The 26,228-nt window shown below is 38.3% G+C and overlaps 1 protein-coding gene across 21 annotated transcripts in view; it reads left to right on the top strand.

Moving 5' to 3' along the window:
- The window catches only part of RALGAPA1 (Ral GTPase activating protein catalytic subunit alpha 1), a 247,743-nt gene that overhangs the window by 164,909 nt on the left and 56,606 nt on the right, over window positions 1-26,228 (top strand). For 19 of the 21 annotated variants that reach the window (XR_010600693.1, XR_010600692.1, XR_010600691.1 and 16 more), the window contains 8 exons: window positions 1,758-1,868; window positions 2,299-2,367; window positions 6,887-7,018; window positions 7,850-8,033; window positions 17,519-18,380; window positions 20,375-20,446; window positions 21,952-22,075; window positions 23,920-24,075. Coding sequence is in view for 17 of the 21 variants with exons in the window: in XM_065593297.1 (XP_065449369.1) it covers window positions 1,758-1,868; window positions 2,299-2,367; window positions 6,887-7,018; window positions 7,850-8,033; window positions 17,519-18,380; window positions 20,375-20,446; window positions 21,952-22,075; window positions 23,920-24,075 (1,710 nt within the window). In the remaining 4 variants the exon portion in view is untranslated. Of the gene's footprint in view, window positions 1-1,757; window positions 1,869-2,298; window positions 2,368-6,886; window positions 7,019-7,849; window positions 8,034-17,518; window positions 18,381-20,374; window positions 20,447-21,671; window positions 22,076-23,919; window positions 24,076-26,228 lie in introns of those variants that run through there. The other 2 variants (XM_065593299.1, XM_065593290.1) reach the window with 1 other exon arrangement.

The following is a 26,228-nucleotide window of genomic DNA, read 5'->3' as shown; positions in this document are numbered from 1 at the left end:
TCAGTTTGACCATTGTAATGCATTTCTTGTAAATTGTCAGGAGAACCAACTTCACCTAGCTAATGGCATATTTCGCTTAAAGTAATATTTGTTCTATAACTTTCTGCTTAATCTTTTAATGTATAAAAGACATTCTGAAATGATTTATTTCCTAAATCTTCAACGTTAAACAACTATGAAGGAGAAAAAAGTAAAATCCTTAAGTCATGTTTGAGCTCATTCTGTATTTCAGTAACTTAAACTACAGCCCTCTTACTTCTATATAGATCATTCATGAATCACTTAAAATGATTTTCTGGGTGATCTGAGATTCAGGGATAATATGGTTTAGAGTGTTGGGTTTAATTTAGGATGCAGAAAGTTTATATTGTTGAGTAAGAATTCCTTTGCATGCTTTTTCCTTTATATTATCTATAAATGTTTTTCTTCAGTGCAGTTTATGCTCTCTGTAAATGGTTGTCTACAGTTGCATTTGTGTTAATAACACTGTGCTTTTTGTGCATGTCTAGCTTAGGTTTGGGGAGGGAGGGGTATGTTAAAATTAAGAATGAAATTAACTCTTAAATTTCTTAAGCCTGTGTCTGCAGTTAATGGTTTAAGGAACAGTAAAATGTATAAGAAGGGAAATAGCCTAACACAATTCTCCGTCTCAATCCTTCCCATACCAGCAGATGTCGCCTAGGGTACAAGTAAGGGTCTGCTGTCCTTGTGTGTCCTGGGCAACTGTTTGCATCTCCTCTGTTATAAGTTTTTTCCTCACTGAGTATTTTTCAATAAAGAGATTCTAACATGATCTGCTTCAACACATGCCACTTTAACTATGTAAAAGATTTGGAAAACATCCTTTATACCTGAGTGTCCTAAATAAAAGAAATACTTATTCATTATGTTGTACTTTTTTCTTTATAGTCAACTTAGGTTTTTTTTTTTAAAATACATTTCTCCCCTGCCTCTCAATACCCCATCTTACGTTTTTACCTGTTCTCTCTCTCTCGTCTCTCAGTATCCCAGAGTTCCCTTTGAAACTTTGTCTGCTCAGCACCATTTGGTTCCCTCCACTCTCTCCCTCTTCTGGTAGTCTTCCCCATTTGCTACTCTAGGTCCTGCTTTTTTTCTTCTTCTTTTTTTCTTGCAAACCTCCCCCCCCCCCCCCCCTCCGAGCCCTTTATCTTTTCTTACTAGTTTAAAGCTTTCCTCGTTCGCCCTCCTGTCCTGGTACTCTGAAGACTGGCTTCCCACCTGTTCATATAAAGTCTGTTCAATCCATGCCACCACCTCTCCAACAGAAGGAAAATGAATGTTCTGTAAATCTGAATCTTTTCACTCTTCATCTACCAATTTACTTGCATGATCCTGTTGCTTACTGCTTCATTTATTTTTGGTATCGACAGAATCTATAAGAAGGCACAGCTATTGTCATCTGCTTCAGTTCTCAGCTAGGGAGAATTAGCCAACCTGAACATAAATCTTAGGTTTTTTTCCCCTTGATGTGCAGCCCATGGGTCTTTTCTCCCTCTCCTATGAAATCAAGTGATTCTATTTATGTCTCTGATCATAAAGTAATTCATGTTAAATTGAAGATCTGGAAGTGTAAAGCAAAGGACTCATTCCACAATCTAATTCTCATTCTCACTCCTCCTAATCTCTTTCTAAATCTGTAATACTATTGATAAGATGTTTGTCCATTCAGTGTGTCATAGCTTGAAATCATGGACAGTCATAAAGTAATAATTACCGCTCATTTCTCTTTTTTACAGTTTCCAAATAAAACAGTTGCACATGTTGCCTGCAATATGCTTAACATGCTGATTCATTATGTATATAGGCTTCAAATATACCAAGCTGATTCACCTTTAAAAATTATTCAAGTAAGTAATTACAAAATATTTTAAACAATTTGCAGTTTTCTAGGGATTTTAGGAAACCATATAATTGAAATTGAAGTAACTAACTTAAGATTGTGATGTGAATGTTTTTATAGATGTTAAGTATAAAGTGTGCTTTTAGTCAAATTAAGTTTGCCGCATGCATGGATGCACTAGGTAGGTGGAGGAAGGCCTCTGTGGCATCTATTGCCTCCTTGCACACCTGCACGAGGCAGATATAATTTAGTCCCTAGAGTTCATTAGAGCAATAAAAATTGTTTTACAAACAACAATCTAACTGGATGCTACAGTTTGTCATAATTTTAGAAGAATTTAGCCAAAGGTATGTCACCAGGCAAATGTGATACAATACCATATTTAAGTTTTAAAGAACTGTAACTTTTAAAGAAAACTATTTATTTATTGTCCACAGATCCTGATAGCAACTGTTACTCATCTTCTACCCAATACAGAAGCTTCTTCTTATGAACAGGACAAAAGGGTAATTAGACATTAATCATGCTTTTTTTATATGCTACTGTTATATAACTATGGAACTGCCAGTCATGGCTCTATGATTATGGTTGACTTTTGCCTTAAGGCTGGGATTCAGACTCTTTGTATGTAAAATATAGTATATTCTCCCCAAAATTACAGCATTTATTCTTTGAGACTAGAATGAGTTTTCTCAGAATTTACAAGTACAGTAACTGCTCACTTAAAGTCATCCCCATTAACGTTGTTTCATTGTTACATTGCTGACCAGTTAGGGAACGTGCTCGTTTAAAGTTGCGCAATGCTTCCTTATAACTTTGTTTGGCAGCCGCCTGCTTTGTCCACAGAAAGAGCAGCCCATTGGAGCTAGCTGGTGGGAGCTTGGAACCAGGGTGGATCGGCAGCCCCGCTATCAGCTCCCCACTCCCCTAAGTTCCCTGCCCAGCAGGCTATCAATTGCTGGCAGTTCAGCTGTCCCTCCCCCCACTGCCATGTGCTGCTCCTGCCCTCTGCCTTGGAGCTGCTCCCGGGAGCCTCCTGCTTGCTGTGTGGGGGGAGGGAGGATAAGGGGGCTAATGTCAGGGTGTCCCCCTGCTCCTGCTCCCCTCCCCCCCCCCTGCTTACCCCATCTCCATAGAGCAGTGAGGGGACAAGACAAGGCTCTGGACGGAGCAGCTGGCAGCAGCTGCTATCTCAACTTGCTGATCTACTTAAAAAGGCAATGTACTTAGAGTGGGTTCAGCATACAAAAAGGGGCAATATACATCTCTCTCTCTCATGGTGTGTCTGTCTGTCTGCCATGCTGTCTCCCCTCCCTCCATTTGTGCTGCCTTGTAGAGTGTGAGGCTACATTAACAACAATGTGTTAACCCTTGAGGGCTCAGCTGTTCTAGTTCATCATTTAGCAGTAAGGCCTCCCTGGGAAATATCCCACCGTCTTCCACCCTCTGACTTCACCACCTCAACCAAGCTTCACAATTATCATTGCTGTGTATAGTATTAAATTGTTCGTTTAAAACTTATACTGTGTGTGTGTGTGTGTGTGTGTGTGTGTGTGTGTGTGTGTGTGTGTGTGTGTGTGTGTGTGTGTGTAATAAAAAATACAGTCTTCTGTCTGGTGGAAAAAAATTTCCCTGGAACCTAAACCCCCCGCCCCACCCCATTTACATTAAATCTTATGGGGAAATTGGATTAGCTTAAAATCATTTTGCTTAAAGTTGCATTTTTCAGGAACATAACTACAACATTAAGCGAGGAGTTACTGTAAAGCTATTAGCGTTAAAATTAATTTTAAAACTGCTCCATTAATAAACTTAGCACCCTATGTCAGACCTTTTCTTCTTGTCCCTAAAGATCCTAATACCAGAGTATTGCAGAGTTTTCAAACTTCCTATGTAATTAGTGTATTGAAATCTTGTGCATAGACTATATTTGAAGACCACTTTAGGATTAATTATCATTTTGTATTGTTACCAGGAATAATTTAAAGTGCATTCTTTAGAAGGAGTAGCACATAATTCTTCATTAATTCTCTGAAGATTGTCATCTCCTGTTGTTCTGAGTGAGCCTGCAGCCATAGAGGCCTGAGGCCCTTAACAAAAATGACCTCTGCTTTCATTCAGCTGCTCCTCAGTGCTCCTTTCTGCCTCCTGATAACATAGTGGATTACCATCCCCTAAGGGCAGTTTGGCTCCACTTCTATTGGGAACAATGAAAGGCAATGGCCATTTTTGAAAAGGGCATCTCAACTCAGGGCAGTAAGTGGCTGATTGTGGCTCTCTTGTTCTTGGTCACCCCGCCCTGGTGGAAAGCAGAGCAGTAGGGGACCTACTTTAACTTCTGCCACAGTCATAAGCTCCATCAGGCCTCTCAGCGGTGGAAAATCATAGAGTTGCTCTGCTCCACCACACCTACTCCTTCCTCTTCTCACATTTCACACCCATGGCGATCAGGGGAGGTCCCGGATGACTGGAAAAAAGCTAATGTAGCGCCCATCTTTAAAAAAGGGAAGGAGGAGGATCCGGGGAGCTACAGGCCAGTCAGCCTCACCTCAATTCCTGGAAAAATCATGGAGCAGGTCCTCAAGGAATCAATTCTGAAGCACTTAGAGGAGAGGAAAGTGATCAGGAACAGTCAGCGTGGATTCACCAAGGGCAAATCATGCCTGACTAACCTAATTGCCTTCTATGAGGAGATAACTGGGTCTGTGAATAAGGGGAAAGCAGTGGATGTGTTATTCCTTGACTTTAGCAAAACTTATGATACTGTCTCCCACAGTATTCTTGCCAGCAAGTTAAAGAAGTATGGGCTGGATCAATGGATTATAAGGTGGATAGAAAGCTGGCTAGATCGTCAGGCTCAACGGGTAGTGATCAATGGCTCCATGTCTAGTTGGCAGCTGGTTTCAAGCGGAGTGCCCCAAGGGTCGGTCCTGGGGCCGGTTTTGTTCAATATCTTCATTAATGATCTGGAGGATGGCATGGACTGCACTCTCAGCAAGTTTGCAGATGACACTAAACTGGGAGGAGTGGTAGATACACTGGAGGGTAGGGCTGGGATATAGAGGGACCTAGACAATTTAGAGGATTGGGCCAAAAGAAACCTGATGAGGTTCAACAAGGACAAGTGCAGAGTCCTGCAGACTAGGGACCGAATGGCTAGGAAGCAGTTCTGCAGAAAAGGACCTAGGGGTTACAGTGGACGAGAAGCTGGATATGAGTCAACAGTGTGCCCTTGTTGCCAAGAAGATTAACGGCGTTTTGGGCTGTATAAGTAGGGGCATTGCCAGCAGATTGAGGGACGTGATCGTTCCCCTCTGTTCAACATTGGTGAGGCCTCATCTGGAGTACTGTGTCCTGTTTTGGGCCCCACACTACAAGAAGAATGTGGAAAAATTAGAGTCCAGCAGAGGGCAACAAAAATGATTAGGGGGCTGGAGCACATGACTTATGAGAGGCTGAAGGAACTGGGATTGTTTAGTCTGCAGAAGAGAAGAATGAGGGGGGATTTGATAGCTGCTTTCAACTACCTGAAAGGGGGTTCCAAAGAAGATGGATCTAGACTGTTCTCAGTGGTACCAGATGACAGAAAAAGGAGTAATGGTCTCAAATTGCAGTGGGGGAGGTTTAGGTTGGGTATTAGGAAAAACTTTTTCACTAGGCGGGTGGTGAAGCACTGGAATGGGTTACCTAGGGAGGTGGTGGAATCTCCTTCCTTAGAGGTTTTTAAGGCCCGGCTTGACAAAGCTTTGGCTGGGGTGATTTAGTTGGGGATTGGTCCTGCTTTGAGCAGGGGGTTGGACTAGATGACCCCCTGAGGTCCCTTCCAACCCTGATATTCTATGATTCTATGAAAACACACACGAGATGCCATCTCCCTCCCCTTATGCTAATAATAGCATCCTTATGCTAGGGCTTCGCAGCAGCTGGCGTAGGACACAGCAGAGCTCCACCTCCACCAAGTTTACACTGGCAGGTGGTTCCTCTATTTAAGGAGATTTCTTCTCAAGTTATGTTCTGTCATCTAAATCTGGGACTATAAATACTAAAATCCCTTAATCATCATGTGTTTATTGCATGATGTCACTATGGGGCAAAGTTGAGATTATTGCTGTGAAATGGGTATTATGCTTATGTTTTATAATAAAATATAGTTTCAGAAATCACATTAGGGGTTTTCTTTGTCACATATTTATTAACATATTTAAAGTATTTTGAAGAATTTTGTTGCTGTTTATTTGAACTCAGTTGTTTTATTTATTTCACTGTGGCCACTTGCTTAGGTTTTTAAACTGTAAATAAGTTTAATTGTGTTTTTGAGATAGTGTTTGACATGAGTTTACCATTATTATTGAACTAGTAGTCTGATCTGTGTTTGAAACCTTAGCGTGTTTGTTGTGTAATGGACAGTGTAAAAATAGCTACTAGAGGAAGATGGGTGTATTATAGAGTGAAATAGTTGTTGACATAGGAAAGCATTTGGATATCCTTCAATGAATATATGGTGCTGTATAGTTATAGTAGCAGATTATGAAGGAAGAATAGCAATATTTATAAAGTAGTAAAGGCAATTCAGATAGTTTACTCTTGCATGATCTTTTATTCTCTTTACAATGAGGCTCAAGTGCGACCATTCCACCACCCCACTTAGATGTTGTTGATGTATTATTTTAAAAGAATTTGTTTTTAAATTACCTTTGCAAAATCATGGAAATTTATCAGCGCAGGCACAGCTATTCATCCGCCTATCACGATGATGATGATGATAATGAAAAGCTGTTTATATTGATAGTCCTTGGACAGAATATACATTGGGGTCTCAGCAGCTAGAGCTTTCACCTACAATATGAAGTTTAGGCATGCAGTAGCTTCTAAGTAACTTTAATGTGGTGGTATTGTCTAAGGTTGATTACCTGTATGGTTAAATTAGGAAGAGAAACTAAAGCAGGAAAACAAAATACAGTAGGAAATGTAAAGCAGCAGGCTGCTATTTTAAGTGAATTGTAACTAAAAATACTGTTGTTACAGTTGGTGGTTTCTTTACTTCTCTGTTTATTGGACTGGATAATGGCCTTGCCTTTAAAGACCTTACTGCAACCTCTTCACACCACAGGAGCTGAAAATAAGACCGAACAATCTGTCCTTAATTGTGTATATAAGGTACTTGTGCTTTACGTTTTTGTTTTTGTTTTGTTTTTAATGAAAACTTGTAAAGCTGGAGGTGATGTCAGTTATGGGGAATGAAGACAGAACCTTTCTGTTCTATTTGACTCAAATTCTGTGACTGTACTATAGGCGGCTTCTTCTGCCTGTACACTTACGCATTTTACCCAGAACTACTTAGTCTTGGGATGTATCCTAAGCAGTTAGTTTTGCCTCATTTCGTGATGGTTTGATCTAAAGAAGTTTAATCATTCATATAGTGCTATAAATAATGTTGGTCCAAGAGAAGGTTAGTGCCAAACAAATAATAGAACACTACCCTAAAGGGTTTACAGTTCAGGGGCAGTGGTGAAGGTCAACCCTACAAACAAGACAATGTATGTAGATTGGAATGTAACCCTTACAGATTGAATTATTTTAACCTCTGTTTAATTTGCTTAGTGCAAACATATGGTCAGTGCCATTAAGTACAAAACAAAGACAGACTTTACCCCTCAAAAAATCTTAAATTTGAAATGTAGATACATAGAGAATAGGAAATCTAGAGGTAGAGGTTACTTATAATAAACCACTAAGTTATATATTTACTGTATTTTTATTACATATCCCTTTTACACATGCTGTTGTTTTTACTAACCCTCCTTTAATATAACACTTGCAGACAGGAGTTCAGATCCATGAACATACAATGTTTAAAACTATCCCACATTTTTTTTTACCCTGTTTAGTGGGTTTCATTGTTTGGTGGTAGGTTTTCTGTTTTTAACAGATTAATCGGAAAATGAAGTAACGTTAGTAATCTGTTTTGAAATCCTGGTATTGTTATAGGTTCTGCATGGATGTGTCTATGGAGCACAGTGTTTCAGCAACCCAAACTATTTCCCTTTAAGCCTTTCTGATCTGGCATCTGTGGATTATGATCCTTTTATGCATTTAGAAAGCCTGAAAGAACCAGAACCACTACATTCCCCTGACTCAGAGCGATCTTCTAAGCTCCAGCCAGTCACAGAAGGTATGTCAAATTGTCTGGATGAACTCTTATTTAAAAGAGAATAGACAGTCTCTTGGTTTCCAATACTGAAATGTGTGTCTACATAATGAATTTTGAATTATATTTAATGTCATTTTAGACAATACATAGTGTTCATCAATATAGAATGAAACAGTGTAATTTTGAACAATTACAACTCAGTCAACTAAAATAAATAGATCTTTTACAACGTAGAAATCAATCTTCTATGGATCCTTCTGCTCATGTGTATAAAAAGTGCAAAATATTGCAATGTGATGTGTAAATGTTTTACTTCTCATTTTGTTTTAGGTAAATGAGTGCACTTAAGTCTTAATTTTGCTCTTTTTTATAATTTTGTTTTTTATGATCTTCCAAATGTAATTTTATAATATCACTAAACTGACATGACAGAATTTGAAAGACTGTTGAAAGTTTTCTATATTTAAAAATGGCTTATTGAAACCTATCATAATTCATTCTGTGCCTATTTTACACATTTGTAAAAAAAAATGAAGTTAATTACTAGAATACAATTTTATGTCGTCTACTTCAAACCTCATCAGAGTCAGGAATTAAGAACACTTTCTTCTGAAATAAAGACAGCAGACACGAGAAACTAAGATTTAAAGTAGTGACACATTTCTTGTAAAATGTATCTATCAAATGGCCTCAATGGAAAGAAAATTGAAAAAGATGAGTTTAATATTGATACCAAATACTCTATGTAGTGCTATTCTCCCTCCATATTAAGTTGTTCCCTTTAGGCTTCCTTAAAGGTATTAAGAGCCAGATAAATGCAGAACCTTTTTGTAGCAGCTGTGTGCTAACAGCAGGTGATTTTGTGGTCTGTAGTGACTACGTGCTGTTTTTTTATGTGGGGAAAATGGCTAATCATTGTGCCCTTGTCTAAGGCATGCTTCATCATCCTCAAGTACTTTTTTGGCCAAAGAATTCTAAACATAGAGCTGTCCCCTAATAAGCTCAGTATTGGATTGAACAAGTCTGATTTGAGAACTATTGGCAGGAGGAGCTGTAATTATTAAATTTACTGAAGAATGAAGCAAGGTACTGTATTTGGCTTTTTGTCAAATGGCAGTGGTCTTATTAGCGAAAAGTAATCATCTGCAGGGTCAGAATGAAAGCAGCTTTGAAGGATTCATTCTGTCCTAATTACAGTTTCACCTATACGTATTATGTAAAGCTAATATTTAAAGCATTTGCCAGAATTAACTTCCACTGCATGTTCTATTACAGTGTAGTGAATTGCAGCAGCTTTTTATACCTTGCATCTTTTGTATGCTATAATAATCTGTAATTATGGGTTTGCAGCAAATGCTGTGTGGCTTGTTTAATCTGACAATCTGAAAAGACAACCCTGAATAGATCTTTTTTAAATGAATGCCAGTTGCACAAAGCCTTAGCATCAATTTCTTCATTTTGCATTTCCTCACATGATTGGTTCTTTTATGATTTCTTGTTAAATTTCTAAATAAAGTAATTCCACGTGTTCCTTATGTCTCCTTAGATAAGATATGGTAACATTATATGTTTTTTTTTTTTTTTAAGTTTCAAGGCTTTGTAAATCTGAGTAGGCTAGATTACCAAATGTAATTGACAAACCATAACATAGATTTAATTGCCGTCCTGGCACTTCTTGCCTGTGCCATAACCCAGGGAACAGTACCAAGCACTGTTTTACCCATCCCACAGCATATTCTCTTGCTTGCATTGTGGTAGGTGTGATAGAAGCAAAGTTGATGGATTAGAATAGTCAGAAGCCAGATCAAATAGGGGGCCAAGTAGTGCATCTCAGCAGCAAAGGAGCATGCTGATTGGCTGCATTTGGAGCAGAAGCACACTATTTGAACTACCATGAAGCCAAACCACACAGCACTCCTCTCACTAGACATAGGCTTAGCAGTGCACAGGTGCTTTCATACAAACCCGTTGAGGGCATAGATAGGTAGAAGGGGCAGGCGTATTAGTGGGGAAAATGTACAAGGACAAGGAGAGAGTGTGCCAAACTCTATTTAGGACGAAAGCTCATTCATGAGTCTGGAATTAGGGAGGTATATAGAATTTGCTAATCCGTGTCCATGTCCTCCCTTCCTTGTGTCTGTCGCAGAGTGATAGTATAGCTGACTTTTACAAGGAACAGTTCTGAAATTAATTGAAAATCTATATTAGAGTTTTGTTTAAATACCACTGAAATTACAAGATACAAATCTATATAAAAAAAATAGTAGGAAGGCTTTTCCTGTATTAGCAAAGCTTGCAATGTTAAATAAATTTCTTTATTTTCCCAGGGTCAAGTGTTCGTAGAACTCTAAATGTTAAAATATGGAAAAAAATCTGTTAGTTTACCTAGTCCTGATCTTTCAACTGTTGTTGCAGGATTGTTTCCTGTAACAAGTGTGTGAAAGCAATATGTATTTATGCTGAGACAAAAAAAACCCATACTAAATATTACATAGCTATTGCAGTGTCGCTAGCTGGCAAAATCAGACAATTGTATAAAACCTTTAAAGGGGGAACTTCTTCCACAGCTGCAGGTAAAATCATTTTCTCTTACAAAATTGCATCCACAGATCCCCACTTTTGGGACCTGTGTACTGTGTCCCTTGGACCTCAGACCTTCTTACAGGCTGGTGCTTGGGGCATGAGGCTGAGAGCCACTGTACTCCAGGGTCAAAATTATTAAAACGTGTTCAGCTGTTACACTGTTCTGGATTTTTTTTTATTTTCTTCTTCATATTCCTCTCAACAAATATTCAACCTGCTGTAGATAACTTTCCTTGTAGATTTTAGGTTCTAAAATTAACAAAGGTTTCCTCAACTTTTTGATCAGTTCTTAGTTTTATTTAAAATAATAGAACTTTTTCCCCTTAAAGTCTTGCCACCATCTGCTAGTATAGTTGAAGGTGACACATGTATCTTTTCTGGGGGTGGGAGGAGAGAAAGCACTTAATTCACTTCTAACAGGATGCAGTTAGACCAGAACAACTTGTGCTTAGCATGCCTAGGGAAAGGATATTTCTTTAGACTGTGTACAGCTAGCTTGTGTCTTCATCTGCCCCGGAGGTTCAAAGGGAGTAGGAGAGACACTCGGTCATTATTTTCCCACTCAGCTGCACCACTGCAATAGTGATAAGCCCACACGGCCACCTGCTGATCCAAGCATCATAAAGAGGACAAGGAATCCTCCATTCCATGCATTGTCTCAGATTCTGCAGCCCCTGTTAGATCACTGGTGAAAGACCATCAGCCTTCCCATAAAAGAAGGAATCTCAGAGTCTGGAAAAAATAGCCAGTGTAATCTTCTCCTGACAAACTATCAAACAAAAAGGTGTTCCCTTGACATGGCATACCCTTAATGTGGCATTTTAGGTTAACACTGTAACTCAGACCATAGTAGTTGTGATAATGCTCTGGAGATTCTCATGATTACATACTTTGGTCCATTCATGAAAGAGAGGGCAAGATACTGGATTTGTGCTTTAAGGGTCCTAATTTATTTAATGGTAGACTGATGCTAAACAAGGAGACTGAAGGAAACAATATCGTGGCATCCAACCACTTTACTGTTCTTGGGGTCATTCACAATATTCAGGAGAGCATCAACAGTCATCCTTTCAGCTTCAGTAGAGGACAGGTTTCTTTAATAACAACATAATTATTTAATATTTATATTTAAGTTTTTCTATGGTACTTGTCTCAGCATCTCACCAACATTAATGAATTTATCCTTACAGAAACCTTGTGAGGTTGGGAAATATTCCCATTTTACAGATGAAGCACAGAGAGATTTATGGCTCAGTCCAGCTCCCTTTTGAAATGAAGGGCATGACTCAAACAGGAAGTCTGTGGGAGAGCTGGGACTAGAACTTCTAAATCCCAGTCCAGTGCTTTACCCACTACACCACCTTTTCTCTTCACAGGACCATTGTGCTGCATCCTCCTCCATATTGCTTTAAGGGGCCTTTTCTTGTGAGTTTGAGGTAGGAAATTGCCTCCCTTCTGGAAATGGGAGCAGTAGAACACATACAGTTCCTTCATATTAGCAAGAGTTGTTTACTTTCAGTATTTTCTCATTCTAAAGAAGTCTGGAGTCCTTTCTGCACTAGTAAACTACATGAAAAGATTCAACAGGTTTTTCATGAGGATCAGATTTTGGGTGTTGACTATAGAAATGAAAGCTGTGTCCCATCTACAATGCAGTTAATCCCTCCTGTACTACTTCCATTTTCTGGGCACCATGAAATTGGCTTGCCAGATCTGATATTCCTAGTTCTTGATTTGGCATGTCCTCTGTTCCTGCGAATCATGTCCAGTCTTTTCTACCAGAAAGAATGGTGAGTGTTAAATTTGGATTTTGTCTTCACTATTTTTGTCAAATTCTCCCACAGTTGCTGTAGTACTGGTGCAATTCCACTAGTATTAACAGTGAGAGCAGCAGTGTAAACCAAAAAGGCAGATCTGGGGGCTCATCAGTTGGAAACAAGAGAGGAGAAAGACTTGGGGTATTAGTAGATCACAGTCTAAGAGCCACCAATCTTATTTGGCTGTGAAAAATTCCAGTCACGCATGTTCAAGAAAGTGAATTCAAACTGGAACGTGTGCAGAAAAGGGCTACTACGATGATATGGGGAATGAAGAAAGCTTATCTTACAAGAGGAGACTAAAAGAACTTGGCTTGGTTAACCTAGCAAAACAAAAGTTGAAAGGGGATATGACTGCTCAATTTAAAGACATTAGGAGTATAAACACCAAGGAGGGAAAAGTGCTATTTAAGCAAAAGGAAAATGTTGGCACAAGAACAAATAAGTATAAACTGGACATAAATAAATGTAGGCTGGAAATTAGAAGTAGGCGTCTAACCATCAGAAGAGTTTTAAGATGGAGCTTCAGAAGTTTATGATGAAATTACATGATGAAGTTGCGTGTGATAGCAAAGGACTAGACTTGATGACTCAGGAGGTCCTTTCTGGTCATATGTCCAATGTTCCTATGTAGATCAATGAAGTGGGCAGACTGAAGGAAAGAAAAACTGAGTAGAATTGTCTAAGTCAAGGGAAAGAGAAACTGAATGTATGGGAGAGAAGGAACAGGAGTGTATTCATTAAGGTGGTTTTTCATCTCTCAGTTTATATAATTTGGTGCTTATGTTCTAAAAGGATTAATCACTTATCAGAGCGACAAAGAGTCCTGTGGCACCTTCTAGACTAACAGACGTATTGGAGCATAAGCTTTCGTGGGTGAATACCCACTTCGTCAGGCGCACATTCACGAAGTGGGTATTCACCCACGAAAGCTTATGCTCCAATACGTCTGTTAGTCTAGAAGGTGCCACAGGACTCTGTCGCTTTTTACAGATCCAGACTAACACGGCTACCCCTCTGATTAGTCACTTATCAGAGTAGATCAGTTATTACACACTTACAGTAAAGATGGTTTGAAGGGAGCTAACTACACGTTGTACATGGGCCAGAGCAATATATGCCATGCAAATTTTTGTCAGATATATGCTAAACAACCATTTGGAGTATTCTGCATATTTTTTTTGTAATATGTAACTGTTTTTGTTTTGGACATTTTGTTTTGGTAGAGCAGTTCTTAAAATACACTTTGACTACATTTATAATGAACCCTCAGCCCCTCCTTCCCTCTTCAGGGAATTCTTTCTTTTCTATAAAGAGTGGGAACTCTAAGAAAGAAATTCCAAGTTGGTTGGGTGGAGGAAGTTAATGGATTTCCAATAAGTGGCATTCTTAAGAGGCAGTGTGCTCAAAAAAATAGGACACTGCTCTGGAAGTCAGTAGACCTGAATTCTATTCTTGGTTCTGCCACTGAACTGCTGCATGACCTTGGGCAAGTCACTTCACCTCTCTGTGGTACCCCTGCCACCCTTTGTCTGTCTTTTCTATTTCAACTGTAAGCTCTTTATGGTACAAGTTGCTCTCTGTGCAGCATATGCGTGCATAAGTGTGTACAGTGTCTAGCACAATGCAACCTTGATCGCATTTGGGGCCTTTAGGCAATACCATATAGAAATTACTGATAATCAATTCACAGAGCGGCAATCACTTGCTCATCTCATTATCAAGCTTTCATTTCTTTTAAAAGCTTTCAGTCGATCTGTTTTTACTCTATGGAGACATATATACAAACAAGGATGGATTGATGCATCAACTAAAGCACTTAAGGGTGACTCAAATTTGAAATGCCAACAAATTGGGAATCTAAAGTTGCTGTGCTCTTGGGAACCCAAAAGTAGTAGTATAATATTTGTGCTAGTCACTTAGAGTAAATATCTGCAGCAAAGATGATCCAATAGCAGAGCTCCCTTTACTGGTTATACTTCTGGGGGAATTCTGCGCCACTGCTCGTGTGCATAATTAATGAGCTGTGCATATTTTTAATATTTTACGCAGAAAAAAGCTTCTGCTGGAATGTTGCTGCAGTTCTGACTTTTGCCCACCAGAGGGCACTGTGGCACTAGAACACAGCAGCTCCTCCCAGCCAGCTAGGGAAGAGAAAGAGCCTGCCTTCTTCACAGCGCCTGTCGGGCCAGGGGCTATGGGGAGATAGACAGCGTGGAGCTGCTGGGGCGTCAGACAGGGACTCATAAGGGCTAGTGGGGGAGGACAGACTCTGTCAGGGGCTGAATGGGAGTGGAGTTGCAGGGCCACATAGGCAGAGGGGGAAGGAGGAGCCGAGCTACAGGGGGAAGGGGGATGGCTGATTGGGGGTGAATGGACACATGTGGCCAGGGATTGTAAGGACACAAGAGGTTGCAGGGGCAGATGTGCCTGACTGAATGGGAGAGGCTAGGGGTCAGACAGGGTCTGCATGGGGGAAGCTCCCTGACAGTTCCTCCCTGTCCCGCCCCCCCCCCCAAACCTGTTCCATATTTTTCTCACCCATACCCAATAACCTTTCAAGCTCAGACCCAGGCTCCTTCCCAGCAATTACTTCCCTGTCCTTCAGCTCCTCCATTATCCCTGACTCCCCCAAGCCTTTCCACTCCTTCTGAGAGGTGCGGGAAATATGGTTCCATATTGTAGTTTAAATGATTTATTACTCAGGGTTCTGTATTAATATGCCTAATAAGGAATCTATTTGTCAAAAAACATTTTCTGAATCTTTTTTGTTGTCTGTATTGTTACAGCCATACTTGCTGACAGGTATTTTGAAATAAATGACCAAAAATAATTGAAACTGGTGTGATTATATTAATCAAATATATATATATAAATAAAATATACCGAATTGTGCAGAATTTGGGAATATTGTGCACAGAATTTTTAATTTTTTGGTGCAGAATTCCCCCAGAAGTACGGTTAGTACAATCTTTGATAAGTTTCACTTTCAGAGTCTCCCATTCATTTTCACTAGAAGACTTGTACAAACTTGTTTGCAAGTCCTTACTACTTTTCAGCAGATGGCACTATAACTTAATTTCCTTGCATGCTTTCCATATCTGGGCTTTGAATTCAACTTAACTGATTGTTTTTAAAGAGTCTCTGTTTTCAACCATGAGAGAGACTAAAGAAGCCAGAATATTTTTCTTCTTCTCTTGTCTACATTGTCAAATCCACTTAATATGTAATGATACTACATTTTCAGCTATTTTCAAATCATTTTGTAAACATTAACTAGGAGCTTGAATTTTGCCTATTTTTTGGCATGCAGTAGAATTTGTTAAATGATTTAAATAGTTAACATCTGGGTGATGCTGTTGAGCTATTCCAAATTCAGACTTTGCTTTTGTGAAGACTTGTGTAAATTAACATTCTCAAATGATTTTTAGATATTTTAAACATTGTTGTATTTATGCTTTCTGTTGCATTCAGAAGACAAAGATATATGTATCAGTAATTACTGTCAACAGTTAGAGCAAAATGCACTCAACACTTTGCTAAATGCGGGCATTGAATAATTTTCACAGAAATTCATAATAGGTTATACATTTTACCCTTATTTTGCCAAAGCGCTCAAGAAACCTTGTGCCTTAAACTGTTTTATGTATATTAAGCAATATTTATTGCTTAGCATAAAAATTACTGTAACTTATACAGTATAAAGGAAATGGTTTGATTTACTCCAGTTTATCCCGTAAACTGGACATTGAGTATGTTCTCTTAAATTTTGCATGGAAAGAGGAAGAGGCTAGAAAGGAAAGAGGCAGTCCAATACATTTCTACTAAAAATCCAAGGAAACCCACACTTTCTAGTAATATTTTACAATCATGTATAGACTACCTAATTCTGAGAAATGGGGCCTTGTTTCTTTTCTCTGTCTAAGAGGAGGATCTGCAGGGAGCCCCGTTATGACTTGCATATTCAGGACTACTCAGCCCCTCTGGTGCAAACTGCGGCTGAACGAAGCTCTGCTCTGGCACACTCCCTGTGCTCTGTTCCCAATATACCCTCTCCTTTCATTTACACTGTAGAGGGGGTGGGGAAAGAGGAAAGGGGTTAGTAGTACCAGTGGAGAGCTCCCATGTGCAGGAAGAATTCTCCACCAGTTATCTTCAACTGGTTTAAGGCCACTTTGCACTGTATGAGTATCACAAAGTGGACTGAATGGACCAGAGAATCCAGCCCAGAGTGTGGTTTAAAAAAATAATTCTTAGGCATGTTTGGCTTATTATAAAAATTATGAAACCTTTGTTACAAATTAATATAATTTCCAGAAGAGTGGAAAATCTTTGGCAAAGAAAGAAAGAATAGAAGTCCCATTTTTCTCCGGTACCTTTAGCAAGATGAAACTTAGACAAAATTGACAAGATTAATTTACCTCTTTACCCTGCTGATTTTCTCAGAAATTTTTCAGACTGAAATTTTTCATATGTACATATTTTTTTCAGTTTCAATGTGAGATTTTTATTTTCTGTTTTGTTACTGTTAGAGTTTGCTGTATATAAATAGCCTGGGCTTTGATCAATGTTTTCAAATGATCCACTGTCATTCTTAATTTAACCTGGAGCTGTATACTCCGTTGGGCAATTAGGATGATTAGATTTTTTTTGCACACACTTATAGCTGTATTTTTCCTCATCAGAGTACTACTGTGCCAAAATATAAAAATCTGTTGCTTGGGATGTTGGGCTGATTATCATGCAATAGCTTCTAGTTCAGCAGCAACTTAAGATCTATTTTCAATAATTTAAGAATCACTATTGTATATCTAAGTGGACCCATGCTCTACATAAAAGCTATGGTGAGAAAATGGGCTAAGCTCTACAATTATAGAATGTTTATTCTTTGTGTAATAGTGTGATTATTTTACTTTTTTCTTCACACTTAGAACTAAAGTTCCTGGAAATCTATATTTTTCCCTGGGTTTTTTAGGTGTGTCCTAGTCTCATAAAGCTCATTCTTTGTTGAAAAATCTAGGCAATAAAAATCCAAAATAAATGTTTAAATCTCCCTGTTGCTTCCCCAAAATTTAATTTTTAAATACAATGTTTTTTGTTTTACAGTGAAAACTCACATGCAACAAGGCTTAATCTCTGTTGCTGCTCGTACTGTGATAACACATCTGGTGAACCACTTAGGCCACTATCCGATGAGTGGAGGCCCTGCTATGCTAACCAGTCAAGTTTGTGAGAACAATGACAATCCTTACAGTGAAAGTCCTGAGCTTTCTCCTGAACTTTTTGAGAGCCCAAACCTCCAGTTCTTTGTGTTAAACAACACTACTTTAGTCTCTTGTATACAAATCCAAGCAGAAGAGAATATGCCTGGAGGAGGATTGTCTGCTGGACTTGCATCTGCTAATTCAAATGTCAGAATTATAGTGCGTGATCTGTCTGGTAAATACTCATGGGATTCTGCCATTTTGTATGGACCATCATCTTTATGTGGATTATCAGAACATACTTTTTTGGCACTTTCTGTATTTCACCAAGAGAAACCTGAAGATGCCCCATCATCTGAGCATGTAGAGGATGTATCTGTAAGGGATGGAATTGCACTTCAGGTAAAAAGGAAATTTAGAGAAACTGTGCCAACGTGGGATACAATTAGGGAAGAAGAAGATGCTCTTGATGAACTGTTACATTATTTAGGTGTCACTAGTCCTGAATGCTTACAGAGAGCAGGCGTCTCACTGAACATACCTGCTCCTCAACCTATCTGCATCTCTGAGAAACAGGAAAATGATGTCATCAATGCTATCCTTAAACAACACACAGAAGAGAGAGAATTTGTTGAAAAACACTTCAGTGACTTAAATATGAAGGCTGTGGAACAGGATGAGCCAACTCCACAAAAGCCCCAATCAGCATTTTACTATTGCAGATTACTTCTCAGTATATTGGGAATGAATTCATGGGATAAAAGGTAAAAAAAAAAAAAAAAAAAAACCACCCTGTTTTTTAACACAAATTACTATTGGTTTAAAAGTACAGTGTTTGGTAACAATTATGTAACTCTCCTTCATCATTTTATTAATCCTCCTAACTTTAGGCAGTAGAACTGGTTAGGCCAAGAATGCCTTTGGCCAACTGACAGCAGAATTTTTGAGATGGGGGAGTGGGCGTCTACTAAGGAGGAGGAAGGTTGTTTTATTACTTTCATCCCACTGTATGGAGAGACTGGGAAGAGGAGGGAACAGCCTACTGATCTTGTTTCTCCCCAAGATCCATGCAGACAGGGAGATTGAAGACAGATGACCTCCTTTCCAGCTCAGTGCAGGGATACTATTGGTGGGAGAATACCCTCTCTCCCTACTCTGCTCTCCTCAGTAGCTCCATTAAGAAACCTTAGATTGGTGGAGAAAGACACCCTTGCTCCCACCTCTCTGCTCTCCTTCCATGCTTCTGTAGGGATATGGGGAAGACAAGGCACCTTGCCCTACCAGACCCAAACTCTGGAATAGCAGCAAGTTTGTTGTTGCTGTGTTACTGGTAAACACCCTTTTGTCCTGCCTGAGGAAAGAGGATGCATGTGTCGTCTCCCTAGAAAAGTGCACAAATGTAAATCTGAAAAGGAGAGAGGTTGTTTTCCTCACATTTTTTCAGTTTGCATAATCTTGAATGTTGCAAATAACAATAGGAGGTAAAAAAAAAATTCAGTGAGGTACTTTTTGTGTTGACCGTACCGTTTTTTGTTTTGTTTTTTTAAAATATAGAATTCATATCCCAGAATGTAAGGGCCTTTCTAAAATCATCATTCTCTCTGTTGAGTGAAATGCTGAATCAAAATACTTACCTACTGTGAAGGGAAAATGGATATTCTATAGACCTAGAATAAGTCTGGATCAGTAAAATAATATTGCAGTCATATGAGTGAAACATTTTGATCACAAAGAACTTTGGTAGCAAATGGGTTGCAACCATTCTTAATACTTAATGGGCCTTTAGTTTGCCAAAGCAGCCTGTTTTCCAATGGGTACAGCTCCCCATCTCACTTCAGTATATTTTATGAGTATCTTAAGTAGGTTTAAACATTGGATAGTGGTTATTTTGCTGTAACGTAACTGTTTCTTAAAAAAACAAAAAGCATTACAGATGACGAGATGGGCCGATGTACTCTGTCTTACTCTGCAATTCAGGAATGTAGAGTTCAGTTTTTAATGCACTCTCTGGGCTGGTAGATTATGGGGAAACCTGCTTTATAGTGATAGACTCAATCTATTTTACAAAGAGAAACTTAAGGGTTGACTTGGATATAGTCTATAAGTATCTACATAGGGAACAAATATTTTGTTATGGGTTCTTCAATCCAGCAGAGAGAAATACAACACGAGCCAATGCTGATAGTTGAAGCTTGACAAACTGGACTGGAATTTGGTGTAAATTTTAAACTAGTTAACCATTGGAACAATTTTCCAAGGGTCATGAAGGGTCTCTATCACTAACAATTTTTAAATCAAGTTTGGATGGTTTTCTACAAGATACGCTCTAGGAATTATTTTGGGTAAGTTCTATGGCCTGTGATATACAGGAGGTCAGGCTAGATGGTCACAAATGGCCCCTTCTGGCTTGAGATCTATGAATCTGTCATGTGTCACTAAGCAGCTGTCCTCAGGCCTACTACGTAGTAAATAATATGGGCTCCAAAGGGAGTCCTGTCCAGTCTTCTGCAGACAGCTGAAGTCACTAGGTTGAGCGAGGAAAGTGGGCATACGTAGAGTTATGCTGAAGACTTTAAGAAGGATGCAGAAGACCTTCTGACATAAAATTGACAATGTGTATAACTTATTTTTAAAGGAAATTTGAGAAGGCAAGAAAATTGTGGGTGATTGCATGACTGGAATTGAAATATGTTCTTGTATTTTCCTATGGCCATTACTGGACAGGTAACAAAAATGTTATTAATTTTTCTCTGTTTAGAAGGAGCTTTCATCTCCTGAAAAAAAATGAAAAGTTACTTCGAGAACTTAGAAATTTGGACTCAAGACAATGGTAAGTTACATTTTAAAAATTGCCTAATAACCTAACTAATTTATTTAATCATTTTTATTTTTCAAAGTGAGTTTGTACAACCATTGTTTATATGGAACTGGAGACTAATTTATGTTCCAATAAGTGATCCATGTTCACTAAATTTTGGAAGCAGTACGTGCTAAAAATTAAGTGAAACTAAAATGAAATGAATATTTAATTAATAGATTATCCTGAAAGAGAATAAACCCCCATCCCCAAAACAAGTAATTCATCTGTCAAATACGATTTTTTCTGTGTTCCATGAAAATTATGCAAAACATGTGCTATAATGCCCATGTTGTACTTGCATATCTAATAAAAGGGATACATTCTAAAATTCAGTTCCAATCGCTTTGAAACTAATTTTATAGCTGTCAAAGCCATCAATATTTGAGGAGGAATGAAAGTGATTAGAGTTGAGGTTCTCATGGAAAGCTAAAGCTATTTCAGGATGAACTAGTGACCAGCAAAGGTTTGAGTCACTGTCCACTGCAAGCCACTTTTTCAGGCTTGTAGTTTCTCTTTTAAGATGTTTTATTAAATCTTTTATGAATGGACACCAAAGTAGCATCTGAAGGCATTTAAGTACATTGTATGTAGGCTCTCAGTAGTGGATGTTAGAGAAATATCATCTAGTACATAAGTGGCATTGTTGTTGAGATCTCAGTGTTTATTCCCATCGTAGGTTAGCTTCAAGAAAAGTGAAAGTTTTGGAGATGTGTTTAGTTTTTAAAAATCTTAAATTTTGCTTAGTGCTCTTTCCCTTTATTGGGAGGGTATTTTTGAATATGAAAGACAGTATTAAATGCATTAAAGAATGGGCCAAGGAATTTACTGGCTACTCTGCATTTTGTCAGTTGTCCTCCAAGGATCACATGACTGTGTCAACAGCTATAGAATTAATAAATTCAGAATTAGTAGGACAGTTGTGGGAAACTGTGTTAAGTTGCTCGACTCTATATCCACCAAACAGCAATCCAGGGACACAAGAAATTACCTTGCTACTTGAGGATATTAAATTCATCTTCCTGAGACACATTCATCATTCACAAGGATTATCACTATTAATGATAATGAGGGGTCTTCTTCATAATGTAAAATAATGCCCAAACCATAGGTTTTGCTTATTTCATGTCTTCAGCTGTAAATATCTTACTCAACTTTCTGAATACATTATTATACCATTTGTTGCTGCTAATTTCAGCCGATGTCCCACTATGCTGAATTAATCCTTCACACGTGAAAGTTCCTATTGGCAAACTGTAAAAGAGAAGGCAAAGGAATAGAAAAGAGGATAAGAACATGAAAAGATAGAAGATGGCAAAGAACAGAAAGACTTTTTTTAATTGTACTGCACTTTCATTTCCTTTTTGATACTGAAAGCTATGATCTGTGTGTAGCGTTTGCATTTTCTGTCTCTGTGTTAAGACTTGAAAGTGAACTCTTACTCAGTGACAATCCAATGACAATCCTATGTTTTACAGCCGAGAGACACACAAGATTGCAGTATTTTATGTTGCTGAGGGACAAGAAGATAAACACTCCATCCTCACTAACACTGGAGGAAGCCAAGCCTATGAAGATTTTGTAGCAGGCCTTGGTTGGGAGGTATCTGTTTTAAGTTTTATTTATATCTTCTGAGTTTTGTGTTAGATTGTAGAAAACAAATATAAAATGGGAGGCTGATTGTTTTTTCTCTCTACTCTTCCATCTCTATTATTCCTTATTACTGCTCACAATTACCGAAACATCTTATTCTGAAAATAGGACACTAAGATTGAAATTCTGGTTATACTTATGTCAGTGATGCTATATAAATGAACTGTTGAGACAGCAGAGCTTTACTGGCTTTGAAAGGTGAACCTGTGGAAGCTTCTACATAATCGGAGGCTGTTCAACAGTGTGCAATAAGCCACCCTGTTCCTGACTTGTATACACTAAATAAACTATGTCTGTATTGTTGTGTAGGCCTGAAAGGTGTTAAATCCATTTAAGGTTCTGCACATTGCTCAGATTTGGGAGTTGGAGAAATAATGGCATGCTGCTTCTCTCATCCTCTTCTCCCTACCTCTAAAGAGCGAGAGACACACATATAACTTTCTCTTTCACCAAGAAATGGATTGTGTGGCATAATCGTATAAGTACCACTGCCACCATTAGAGCATTAGTTAAATATAGTTCTATTCTACTGACTCTCCCCTGGTCCAAATTCTCTTTGCTACACTAATCACCATCCCTTTCTGGCTGCTCAAGACAGACCGCCACTACCATCAATAAGAGGACGCTTTAGGTACAGACCTGTCCAACGGAAGTGCAGGAATCATCACTGCTTCTGGCTCTCTTGGAAGTGCCACCTGAAATTAATATTTAATCGTTTCCTTAAAGATCAATAAACGGTAGTAGCTTAAATGACTAAAGCTTGCTTTTTCAATTTGTACGTTAATTCCAAGGCAATATATCAGCTCCTGACTTGAGCTGTGAAAAAGCTTTGAGCAAAGCTGGCAAATTTTGGCTTGCCTAGTGACTTTCCACACACATTCTAAGTGTAGGGAATTTTTCTTCTTGTCAGAAAGCATCAGTTTTCACTTTGTGAGAATGGAAAATTGTGAAATTCAAAGACATAACTGAAAATTTGCAAATATGATGGTAAGTCTTAAATGTGATGGAAACAGACTTTTTTACAATTAAAGAAGTTTTGTAAACCTGATAAAGTGTTATGTATTATTTCAGTTCTGCAGCAACATTTTTACAAAGTTAAATCAAACCGATTCAAACATATTTAATCTCACACTAGCCTATAATGTATTTGCTATTATACCAACAAAAAAATCCAGAATTTCATGCCAAGAGGCTAAAACATTTAATATGCTGTTAAGGAAAGTAATCCCAATTTTAAAAGGCATTTAATTTAGATTTATTATGCGGATTACTTCTGACTTTCCTCCTCAGTGTTCAGGAATGGGAAAAAATATGGGACAGCAATATCTGTGTTTGTGATGGGGCCAGCAGAACTATAGCAGTTGCCCTTCCTTCCTGTTGGAAAGCCAGAACAATCATCATGGTTCTTTATGTGGTAGTTCCCCATGTCTTCTGAGGAGAAGAAAAGCAACTGCTAGTACTGGCTCTCCGGAGAGTGTCAAGATGCCACTGTTTCCACTCTTACTTTTTTCCCCTTTAACCTTTACCTCCCACCAATCTGAGATTGTTATACCCTCTTGTACCAATAAATATAGATGTTCCTTCACTGCAGTTAGTTTCTTTTCTAATTAAATCCTTCTAATTAGTGAGCCTCTGCTCCTTTAGATAAACTTAATAGTACAAAAGGATCAGCATCAGAACAGAATTACGGGTTTATTAAATGTATATGATGATTGAAAAGGCTCTCTCTGAAAAGTATTTTACCACCAGATATTACTTTTTTTCCCCTAACGTTACATGGGCTTTGATCTTAGGTGAATCTCACAAACCATTGTGGTTTTATGGGAGGATTGCAAAAAAACAAAAGCACTGGATTGACCACTCCATATTTTGCTACCTCTACAGTGGAAGTAATGTTTCATGTGTCAACAAGAATGCCTTCTGATTCAGATGACTCTTTAACAAAAAAGGTAGGTGGTTTTTAATACAGCATTTCCCTTAGGTAACAGTATATCAAGGGATTTTAGGAAATCATTCCTTAAAAATAATTAGTAGTTTTTTCTAAAAATAATACAGTGCTTGTTCCTCTAACAGTTTATATATTATTAAAGCTGGTTGGGGCGGGTGGATATAGTGTTATTAAATTACTTTCTACCAACCAATTAGTTTGCCACAGAAGATGAGTTTTGTCACATTTGTACATCTTATTGCTGCTGAGGTCACAGGAATGGTGAGGTAAGGAGAGGAAAAGGAACAGAGTTAATAGTCTGTGTGGAAGGAAAAAGCTCCAAATCTGAATGACATGTTCTAGTCCTTTGAGACTTCTGGATGTGAACTGTTAACGTCTCGAAATAGCTGATGAATACATGGTTCAAAGATGAATGTTTCAGTTATTCTGCAAGTCTTGCAGCCAAGCGTGTTCATAGAACATTTGCCTTTAAAAGAAAATCAAAATGTTAGGAACTTGACAACATTTAGTGAATTTAGTTGTATTGCTTTGGTGATGACACAAATGTTCAGCAGAAGTCTGCTCTCTTATATCCACCTTAAGGGAAAAATGGCTTTCTGTATTGGTATTTTTTCTTTAGAATTTAATAAATTCCATATTAGTGATGATAAGTTGAGGCCTCGAACATGTGTCCTATTACAAATGAACAATTGGCTATCATTAGACTGTCCCCCCATCCTCTGTACATATATCTTCAGATGTGCTAATCCATTCAGTAGACACATTAATGAGCACTGGTTGAAGTGTAATATTGGAGGAAGTGAGGCTGGTTGACCTCAGCATGGAGTTTAATACTTGTAATTAAATTAGATACTCCACAGTAAAGAAAGAAATAGCCATGCCTCTGGCAAACTTCAATTATTAATGACTTTTTTTGTTCTTTTTGTTCAACTTGAAGAAAATAATTTATATCTTTTTATTATCATTGTTGTTATAAACTGACTTTAATGCTAAAAGTGGCATTATACATTTTTTTTAACGATTAAAATATTTTTCTTCCATGCCTAAGATGGGTACTTCCTACTCTACTCTTTTATTTCATAAAGTGCAGTCAGTGTATTATTTAGGTTTCTAAACAAATTATTAAAGTATCTTAAGAGTAAAATCAACATAACTTTTTAATAAGAGTATAACTAAAGTAATAATATGATTCCTTTCTCTGCCCTTTTGAAGAAACCACTGAACTTTGCATACAGAAATATGTATCAATAACCTTTTTGGATTAGAGTGATTAAAAAGCAATGTGGGGAAAACATAGAAAATTATTTCCACTATTCGTTAAATAACTAAAAAAACAAAAAAACAACATGTTACAGGTTTCAGCAGAAAGTGCAGCCTGAATCCTATATCTGTTTTCAAGAGAATTCAATCCTTTCCACATAGCTAATACCTTTAGCCACATTTCAGAGCTGGTCCAGTCCTTTGGTGATGTAATTTTTTTAAAAGTACAAATCAGTCACCATTTTCTCAGTTAGGGCTTGTCTATACTTACGCGCTGGTTCGGCGGCAGGCAATCGAACTTCTGGGTTCGATTTATCGCATCTTGTCTGGACGTGATAAATCGAACTCAGAAGTGCTCCCTGTCGACTCCGGTAATCCTGCTCGCCGCGAGGAGTACGCGGAGTCGACGGGGGAGCCTGCCTGCCGCGCTGGACCGCGGTAAGTTCGAACTAAGGTACGTCGACTTCAGCTACGTTATTCACGTAGCTGAAGTTGCGTATCTTAGTTCGATTTGGGGGTTTAGTGTAGACCAAGCCTTAGTTTGACATTCTTTCCTAAACCCCATTTCTTTCCGCTTTCATCTGTAATCACATTCTTCAATGATTTAGACTATTCTGAGAGGCAGTATGGTCTTAATTAATAGGGTACTACACTGTGAGTCAGGAGACCTGTATTCCATTCCTAACTCAGCCACTGACCTGCTGTGTAACTTTTTGGTCTTATCACTTTACCTCTCTATGCCTCTATTTCCCCTCCCATCTTCTGTCTGTCTATTTAGATTTTAAACTCTTCAGGGTAGAGAATGTATCATGTGTTTTGTACAATGCCTCTGATTCCAGTTGGAACCTTTATAACCTATGTACACTTCAGCAGTACACACAGTAGTAATCAACA

Source organism: Chrysemys picta, chromosome 4 (assembly GCF_011386835.1).
Source record: "Chrysemys picta bellii isolate R12L10 chromosome 4, ASM1138683v2, whole genome shotgun sequence".
Classification (NCBI taxonomy): Eukaryota; Metazoa; Chordata; order Testudines; family Emydidae; genus Chrysemys; species Chrysemys picta.
Note: the sequence above shows the minus strand (reverse complement) of the source record. Positions and strands in the feature narration are given on the sequence as shown.